This window comes from Coptis chinensis, chromosome 1 (genome assembly GCF_015680905.1).
Source record: "Coptis chinensis isolate HL-2020 chromosome 1, ASM1568090v1, whole genome shotgun sequence".
In the NCBI taxonomy this organism is placed as follows: domain Eukaryota; kingdom Viridiplantae; phylum Streptophyta; class Magnoliopsida; order Ranunculales; family Ranunculaceae; genus Coptis; species Coptis chinensis.
This window is the reverse complement of record NC_141456.1, coordinates 6,616,558-6,626,610: the sequence shown is the minus strand read 5'-3', so window position 1 is coordinate 6,626,610 and position 10,053 is coordinate 6,616,558. Positions and strand designations below refer to the sequence as shown.

The window sequence follows — 10,053 nt, the reverse complement described above, 5'->3', positions numbered from 1 at the left end:
CAATGATATGAAAAAAAATGTCATTGAGTCATACAATGACTTCCAGGCCAATCCAAAAGCCAAATTACAATAGATAGAATGTTATGTAAAGCTACTTAGAGTCCAAGACCAGAATTCATTATTCATACACACACTTCACGCTTCAATTTCCACACACGAAAAAAGATTGAAACATTACAAATACCCAGACCTCAACAGAATGCAATGATTGCTGTTAGTGGCTGAAGGTTCTTTTTCTCATTTTTTCTTGGATCACTTGTTTGAATGAAAATGAGTTTTCTCAGTAAACAAGTACGTATTGTTGATGGTATATTGGTGTTGTGGACATGGTTTTCTCTCCCTACAATGAACATTGGCGTATGATATTCCAAAAATAATTGAAAGTAAAGAGATCTTAGAAAATCTACCAAGTATTCCGAAATTTTCGAGTTATTCCGAAAGTTCCGAAATTGGAAATATATTTTGAATCCGAAAAAAAATTGGATCGGATTTGGCTAGCATATTAGGTTCCGAAAAAAATTCGGAAGGAGGTTAATCCGATCCGATCCGATCCGAAGTCACCCCTAGTCTCGATTCATAGGCATGCACCCATATTTTTGCCCTCAATCATAGGTGTCCTCCCATCTATATAAAATAGCACGTTTTCGCTGGTGTTTGCTGATCTAGTCTTCTCTTTCCTTGGATGAACTCTTTTTGGAAGCTGTTTGGTTGACAAGGCTCAAACTTATCTGTCTTTTATTTATTTTTGTGATATTGTTTCTTTGAGTTGGAGATTTTCTTTTTCAACGAGCAGATCTGATTCTATTCTTTTTATGCTCTTGGGTTAATTGTTCACAGAACTATTCACTGTACTGCTTGTAGTACTATTCACAATACTGTTCACAATACTATTCATAGTACTATTCATTGAGTTATTGTTTACGATACTGTTCACTGCTGGTTTGCTGATATGGTACGTCTTTCCTTTCTCTCGATGCACTCTATTTGGAAGTTTTTTGGCTGAAAAACTCACATTTTCCATGACTTGTTCATGTATGTATCCGCATCCGAGTGTTTGTTAAACATGCCCAACTATACTTTGTGGTAGTTTTTCACTTAATCTGAGTATCTCTTGTTTTGTTTTTCGGTGTTCGTTAATTCTTATAAGTTATGAGAATATGACTATTGGTGAATACAATATTGTTCTTTGACGTGGGTATTGGTTGATTTTTGGTCGTATAAAGTTTTGCCTTTTTTTTAAGTGGGTATTGGTTGGTTGTATCACTTTGGGGATGGCCAGTCTATTTATTGCGTTGGTATTTGGTTTCCTTTGTTTCAAGTTCAAGTCAGAATAGACAAGCCTTTGTATGTGCCAACTCCGCCTTGTATATTCCAACTTGAGGGGGAGAATATAGAGATATGACGACATTGAATAATATTTGAGGCAAGGAGAATATGAAGACGTACGTGGCAGAGTACTCATGTCTTCATATCTCATTTCATGTCTTGGCGTACTCACCTCATGAGGGTGGGGCGCCCCCTATACAAGGCATATCCAAGGGCATTCGCCCCTTTGCATCTCAACAGTATGAGCAAGTACATCTCCACTATTTAGCACTCATGTTTCCAAGTAGCAGTCACGCTTAAACTGCACTCATGTTTTCCAGGTAACACTCACGCCAAAACTACACTCATATTCCAGGTAGCAGTCAAGCCTAAACTACACTCATCAGTATTCAGGTAGCAGTTAAACTTAAACTGCACTCATCAGTATTCAGTTAGCAGTCACGCCTAAACTGCACTAATTTCTAGGTAGCAGTCACGCCAAAACTGCACTCATGTTCAGGTAGTAGTTAAGCTTAAACTGCACTCATGTTTCCAGGTAGCAGTCACGCCTAAACTGTACTCATGTTTCCGTGTAGCAAATCCACGCTAAAACGTACTCATCAAGATTCAGTAGTAGTCAAGCCTAAATTGCATTCATCAATATTCAGGTTGCAGTCACGCCTAAACTGTACTCATGTCTCAAGTAGCAGTTAAGCCTAAACTGTACTCATCAGTATTCAGGTAGCAGTCAAGCCTTAACTACACCAGTATTTAGTATTCAGGAGTACCCAGAATAGTATTGTGTTGACTTCAACAGTGATATTAATAGTAGCAGCCAAGAAACGCACATCAAATCAGTGTTATTGTTTGCAATTTGTATTATGACAACCATAACATCAAATGGTTATGGTTATCGTTTGTGACTTTGGTACAACTTCAGTATTTAGGTTAGGCCATTGCCTAAACCGAAAGTTTCACTTTCTAGAACGTCTCAACAGTTGTTCGAGTTCTTCAACTAAAGACAGTTCTAGATATCCCCAAATATCGCGATATATCGGGATATTTTGTACTATGCTTCAACTAGCTGTTTTTACTAATGCATTTCCATTCCAAGTTCTTGAGGCGCAAGAGGATGACAATGTCCAAAATGAACGAGTAAACAAAGATACTAGCTCTGGAAATGGAAACAATGACCAAGGGACTACACCAACTCAGTTACAAGTTCAGAACCAGGATGAAGAGATGACGATGACACCAAGACATGGTGAGAGTAATATGGCTACACCTATCCATAGTCACAAGCATATTGATACTCCTTTTGACCAACTACCCAATAGCAGAGAAAGCAACATGTATGAAGAGTTAGTTGTTGGAAATGACGACGTCGATGATGATTTCTTGGAAAATGAACCTGAGTTGTTTGGGGATTCTATAGTGGCCCAAACACTTGCATTGCCTAAGAGCAAAACAAGGTATGAAGCTACTTCGGAGGATTGGATTGCGGTGAAGCCAAAAAGAAGCAAAATGATCCAAGAGCGTTGTTCAGGAGAGATAGAGTACCCTCGCAATGATGAAGAAAGTAAAGTCATTAATGAAAAACAAAAAGATGAAGAATCTTAAAGAATGTACCAAAGAGTTTTGGGATGACACTTTGGGACTCACCTACGTGTTTTGTTATTACGGGTGTTTCTTTTGCACCTATGAAAAGGCGCAGCTTCATCTTATGAACGATCATCCTAAGATAGTAAAGCAACTCATGACTAGAAAATAGCAGAATGAGCGAGAGCATCCCTATTACTACTTTCATGAAAGGAAGTGGCAAGGACATCATGTTTTGAGTTGTACTTTCTTGTAAGTACAATAGCTTGTAGGAATTGTGACTTCGGGCCATGTAATCGTGTGTCGTATTGTACCTCCCTCTAATGAATATACTCTTAGGGAAGAATGTAAGTTTCAAGCTTTGGTTTTAATATACAGGTGGAGGTGGAACCACAACTTAACTTTAAAAAAAAACACACACACACACACAAAACTATAAAACTGTTTTACATGTTAACTTAGCTCTTTTTTTTTTTTTTTTTTTTTTTTTTATGAATGACTTGGCTGTTACGCTAATTGAATAGGCTATGGACTGGAGGCCTTTTGTTAGCCCATCTTATTGAATAGGCCATGGGGCCCTTACCTTAGACGGGCCCTATGCAATTGCCTATTTTGCTATGGGGTTGAGTCGGCGCTGTCCATATCTCTCTGTGGACTTTTATTTTCTTAATTAATGCATAGATCAATATTTCATAAAAAAAAAATTGCTACTAGCGTGGCGGACTAGCGGTTAAGAGATTTTTGGGATAAATAAATGAACGTCTATTAGTCTATATGTTACTGATGCTACAATTGATATACTACAATTGACTAGCAATTGCACACTTGCTTTGCACGTGTACTTCAATTTTTTCTTTAATTACGTGGTAGGGTCCTAATTTGTTGTTTTATATAGACTAGTATTTTGGGCACGCTCTATGAACGTGAAATTGAGAGTTGCCCAATTAACCAAACCATGAAAGCAAGCCCAACAAAAGCCCAATCCATGTGATAAGATTGATTTTAAAAAGATTGCAGCCGAAGTCCACTCAAAAGCCCATCGAGTTCGGGCCCAGCCGCAATTGTTGACCACTTTAGTTAGAGTTGAATATTACATTTACCCATTCATCTTTATCAAATATAATAAATTACAAATAAAATAAAATTATAGTATTGTAAATAGAAATTTGGAGCGAGGGCAAAATTGGAAAGTGAAAAATCTTATGGAAATAACACTGTTTCTTGGGGAGTTTTCCTTATAGGTAAAAGATATAGTTTTTGTTTGGAACAAGGACCAAAATATCGGTGATATTTTTGAAATATTACCAATATATCTCGGTTTTTTAGGTATCTGATGTAGATATATTGTGATATATCATAAAGATATATTGACACATTTCGTATATGATATTTTTTGATATATCAACCGATATATCCGATATAGATTGTTGACTTTGACCAATTTTTGATAGATTTTTATTAATATATCAATGATATATTTGATATTTTTCGATATATCGACATACAAAACAAAATTTTGACCGGTCAACAAAAAAAATAATATATCCACCGATATATAGATATGTCCAATATATATCGATTTTTAGGGGGTTCGATATATCACCCGACATCAAAATATTTGGTCTAGGTTTAGAAGAACAAATGAAATACAAGTATTTTGAATACTCCAAATACAAAAAAAACGGGGTTGTATGAAGCACTGAAGACAGTGTATGTTTTTTTTGATAAAGCTAGTGTATGTAGAACACTTGCAAGAGTCTCCAAATACAAATTGCAAATCTTAGTCCCAAGAAAAGACAGAATATTCAAGCACACAACAAGTAAAACACAAAACCTCCAAGAGTCAAAGTAGTAAGAGATCGATGTTCTCCTTAATGTCAAAATCTTCTGATTTCTTCGAAATGTTAATACTTTGGAATCGCACCAAATAGAATCTTTAGTTTACCCTCTTTATTCAACTTCTGCACTGCATAAGCTCCACCTATGTACCTTCCTTGCACAAACAGGGCAGGAAGCTCTGCTAATTCCCCCAATAGATTTCTCAATTCCTCCTCATAGGCTGGATTTATTACGTCTCTCAGCGAATAATTAATTTGCAGATTTTGAAATGTGGAACGAACTCGGTTGGTGTCACCCATGACATCAAGACTGGTGTAAAGTACAACAGAATTTTTTCCTCCTGGAGGGCATTTTTTTGGAAATGTTTCGAGCAACATTTCCCAAGTATATGCCACCTTTTCAATACTTGTATTTCCTGTCTGGTCAACGAAAGTGGAACCCGAAGCATCTCTCACTTCAAGTCTTCTCTCTTTCTGGCTGAAAAAGATAAAAAGAAGGATCAAGTTGACCAGTATACATCTTATGAAAATCCAAATATGTAGATAGTTTTATTGATATGAGTACAGTCATGGAAATTAGAAACAATAAAAATAGTTATAAATTGTTATAAGTTTTAACACAACAATTGTTATATATTGTTAATTACCAATAAAAAAAAGTTATATATTGTTTTTATTTACCACAAATTTTTTATGCTCAAACTCAAATTGAAATTTTTTATGCTCAAAAGAAAAATTGATCAATTATCCATCATTAGCCCAAAAAGAAAAGAAAACCTCTTTCGTTTTCAACCCAAAAAAGAAAGATCTCATAGCAAGTTGGACAAACCTATCAATATTGAAGCCGCTTCTTCGCGGATCGACTGGCTTGAAAGTGGAACTCGAATTGAATTCCATATTGGCTGGAATTGTTTTACTTTCTTGATCATTTTCCTCGTATGGGCTGAAAGTAGAAGGGTTAACTTGGCCAGTACATATTGCAGCAAATAAAAAAGTAAGGATTCGAATTATATAACTTGGCCAGTACAGAATTGTCTCGAAGCAAAATCCTTAAAATTGAGTGGAAAGATCTCGCACCTTAATTGGTCACTTTCAGTTACAATATCCTGTTCATCATTGCGCAGCATCAAGACACGTGTTTTCAGCACAATATTGGCACAACATCAACTAAGAAGAAATTATTTGCAAAACCCTAAATAAGAAGGAAAGGTATCAACCTTTACAAGCCGATCCACAAGAAGAGCAGCACTCTGCACGTTGGCATCTGAATCTACTGAGAGTTTACATAGGGCATCGGAAATCTGATTGAAAAATACAATGAAATCTCCTCTTACAGTCTGCATAGCGACAAGGAAGATCAGGTTGGGACCAATATATACTCAGAATGCAGCAATCCTCAACATTGTGCCAAGAGAAGCCAGCTGACAAAATCTCACCTTTGCAATGTTATATAGAGCTTCACAAGCATAGTAGCGAACTCTGCTATCTTGGTCAGAAAAGGAATTGAGAACAGGTGGTACAATTTGCTGAGAGGAAACATAATATACAAATCATTAATTTTGAATATCTAGAAGGGGGAGAGAGAAGATCCATCCATCCGTGTTCGCACTAATCATGGATCCTGGAGTGGTGTCTCCAAGTCGACAACCCAATAACTGAATTTCGTATTCAAGGGTGTGGTCTATTTAAGATGAAAAAGAGTTGGCAGTGCTATTAGAGATCCATATTCCTTCCTAAAGTCGTTCCACGTTAGTATAGTTGTCTTCAAGCAAGAGGCAAGAGGCTGAAACATAGCTAAAGCAATTTGTTGTTGGCTTAAAGACTATGAGAGCTTATCTCTAATTTTGAGTGGAACCCAAACTTTGATAGATAAGTATCCATTAGAGAAGCATATAGCACAAAAGGTAAGAACCCAGTATCGGGTGTATACTTATCTAGTTATGCCCCTAAAGAAGAAAAGCTGAACAGCTCAAAACCCATAATGCCTCGAAGCCGAGTGTTTTTTCATTCTTGGTGAGATGAATAGGAATCCTAAGTTGAATAACGTTAAAGTATTAGGGGGCCTTGCCTAGTCTAAAGTGACATGAAGAACAACGCATATGAGTAGATAAGATGAGACACGCAAAGTGATTCTTAAGAAAATGAGGAGATAGATGTGAAGTAGTAGTTAATAATAATAATAATAGTACAAAAATACCTCGAGATGTTGAGCAGCTTCCATAGTTAAACCAACAGTTGCAGCACCTAGTCCAATTAATCCTCCCTGTAAAAAAAAACGAAAATGAGGAGAGTAATAATAATAAGTCTAAGTTGATATTCATCAAATTTGAAGCGATTGAGAGAGAGACCTTTCGGAGATTGGCCTGGGGTGAGTAAATGAATTCAGTGGTTAACAGATTGATGACTGCAGTAATTCGATCGTGATCTCCAGCAGCTGCGAGTTGCTTAACTATTCCTTCTATCTATATATATTATGTTATCAGCAACAACATTTCATTTTCAGGAAGAGGATAACAATAATGATTACCTCGAGAGCAGCGTTTTTGCGCTTCTGGTAGAGCATGTCAGCGAGGTTACGAAGGACCGATGCTGGAATTAAGGAGAGTGCATCGGCCATATCGCCTCGGAAGTCGGATTCACTGCAAGCTTCGTTTCCGAAACTTCTCCTGCTCGAATCGGAACATTACCTTTTTAGGGAAAATAATCCAGATCAGGAACTGGATAAATATCAACAAGGTTTTGGACCCGGTCATATGGCCAAATTCTTCTAGATATTTTTTATTGATGGAAAATATAGTCCTAGGACTTAGCTCTTTGAGTTGTACTGAAATAGGAAAATAATTAGGGTAAAAGTACACCTTAGTAGTAGTTGAACAATGTTTATACACAAACGTTGGGGGCTCTAGCTCAATGGAGAAACAACCAACTTGAGCATCCAAAGCTTCAAACATACAGAAAAAATAATCTCCTTGTTAGGGATACGTACACTTCAGTAAGGGCAGGAGAGAAATGTGAGAGTGCGCCATGACCGTCAATTCTTGTGGAGCCACCAATCAGGTTGCCTTGAGGTGAAAAATATTGTTTGATCTGCTCTTTTTGCAGTGGTGCATTTTGTCCTGGGCGGATATCTCTTTTCAGATCATTATTAGGAATGATCTTGGAAGGTGGTCTGGATGTAGAACTCGAACCAGAATGAACAGAAGTGATCTTTGTTAAATCTGCTGCTCTCTCTCGAGAGCTGTCCAAGAGTGAAAATAAAATTAGTCGCAATGTCTCACACAAAATAAAAGTCGTACCGTATATTTAATTCATAATGTCAGAAAATTTTCATACCCTTCAATAACGGCAGGAGAGAATTTTGGGAGTGGTCGATGGCCAGCCACGCTGCTTTCGGGAGAGTAGTCATAAAACCCAAACGGATTGGGTGGCTTCTCAAGTGTCATGTCACCTTTGAGCATCTTCACCACACTACTCATGTCAGGTCTCTCAGAGTGCTTTTCCTGCGTACACCATAATGCAACTAAAGATAATTTCTCTGCTTTTTCTTTATTTTCTTCATCGATGCCACACACCAAAATAATTTCGTCTAGTTCATCATTCTCAACTTTTTGCGCAACTTCTCCAGGAAACCACCCTGGGCCCACAGAATTTCTTTTCTTCCTCAAAATTTCAAACATCATCATTCCAAAACTATAAACATCACTTTTGTAAGTTACTAGTCGTCCCTTTCCCACCTCTGGGGCAGCATAACTATTGGTCCCTCTATATCCTGATTGCTCAGCCTGACTTGAATGTCTAGCCATTCCAAAATCTATTATCTTAGGAGAATAGTTTGAATCAATAAGCACATTATCGGGCTTTATGTCATAGTGGATTATTCGTGGACGACATTCCTCATGTAAAAAAGAGAGCCCATCAGCTATCGCAACTGCAATATTATACAACTTCTCCCATTCTATATCAATGTGATTCTTAAACAAAATCTTGTCCAATGACCCGAATTTCATGTATTCGTAAACAAGTGCTTTCATGTCGATATCAAAGCAATACCCGTATAACTTGATTAAGTTTGGATGGGAAATACTGCCCATGGTGCTCACCTCAGCCATGAATTGCTTTATCATTACATCCTTTGTATTCTCTTTCAATACCTTAACAGCTATTTTGACGCCATTAGAGAATTTTCCTTTATAGACGTCTCCAAACCCACCAAAACCTACATTCTTCTTGAGATTTGATGTAAAGCTCTTAAGTTCCTCGTATGAAAAGAGTTGTGGTGTCCCGTATGATAATCTTTGTGAGTCATCATCACGCTCTTTCATTTTAGGTCATACAATGTAGCCAAGGCAGTCGTCCAACCAAGTAGATTATGGAAGAAAGAGTGTTATATAACAACGGCCTGAGAAAAACACGATAAGACTCAAATAATGAAAATGAGGAGGATATCAATAAGGAGCCTGATGATGCCTTATGATGTATATGTTTTCCAATTACTTCAAAGCTCTTTGGTCATTAAGCAACCAATCCAACCTCCCCCCCCAACTTAACCCACAACACAAAGTTTCCCGGAAATTATTTATTGCTATATATTTCCATTGATCTATGAATGAAAACTTATAGGATTTTAGGTATAAACAAGAGTAAAATGGCTGGTTATTTAGGTATAAATAAACAGAGACAATACTTCGCCTGTTGTCTATTGTTTTCATACACAAATAAAATTCATAACGAATGGCATAGACTTGGACACATACCAAAATCACCAGATCAAGTGAAGATCCTCCCTGTGTGATTGTTATGTTCAGACTTTTGAAGGCTTCTTTCCTCTGTGGAGATGGAGTTGGGATTAAGCAGGATAAATAAGTTAGGTGCTGAACAGTTGAATCTTCAGTGCTAAAGAGGAGATGGAGTTCTAAAGAAGTAAAGAAGACATACAAACGTTGAAAACTGATACAGAACTTCCAATTTCTATCAAGAACATGATTTCTTAAGTCAATGGGATTCATTCACGTACTACATTCTATATTATGGAGTATTTCTTTAATACAACTTGTTGTGCTTGTTAGCATTATTATATATGGAGTATTTTATATCCCACTATGTTTTATTGGCGACGCAAAGGCCTAGTCAAATTGCAGTTGGGGACTATATTGATTTATTATTTAAAAAAAGCACATAGTTTTCTCTCCACAAGCACAGGGTTGTTGTGCTCGTATATACGTTCACATTGTCTGATTATTTCATTTTATGTCTTGCAGGGAACAAACTCTAGCTAGACAACTGCATTAAATATTTACTTTGATTAAAAAAT

The 10,053-nt window shown here is 37.0% G+C and overlaps 1 protein-coding gene across 2 annotated transcripts; it reads right to left on the bottom strand.

Moving 5' to 3' along the window:
• Window positions 1-4,591: 4,591 nt before the first annotated feature.
• On the bottom strand, window positions 4,592-9,797 carry LOC147521724 (uncharacterized). 2 transcript variants are annotated; one of them, XM_086583418.1, is made up of 12 exons: window positions 9,678-9,797; window positions 9,497-9,568; window positions 8,076-9,141; window positions 7,729-7,980; window positions 7,270-7,408; window positions 7,091-7,204; window positions 6,940-7,005; window positions 6,179-6,268; window positions 5,960-6,079; window positions 5,820-5,848; window positions 5,572-5,685; window positions 4,592-5,220 (listed from the first exon to the last, which is right to left on the bottom strand). In XM_086583418.1, the coding sequence occupies exons 3-12, from the start codon at window positions 9,062-9,064 to the stop codon at window positions 4,809-4,811; spliced, it is 2,325 nt and encodes a 774-aa protein (XP_086439544.1). In that variant the 5' UTR covers window positions 9,065-9,141; window positions 9,497-9,568; window positions 9,678-9,797; the 3' UTR covers window positions 4,592-4,808. The 2 variants fall into 2 exon arrangements, with proteins under 2 accessions (XP_086439544.1, XP_086439497.1); XM_086583371.1 differs by having other exon boundaries at window positions 9,497-9,782.
• Between the last annotated feature and the right edge of the window lie 256 nt (window positions 9,798-10,053).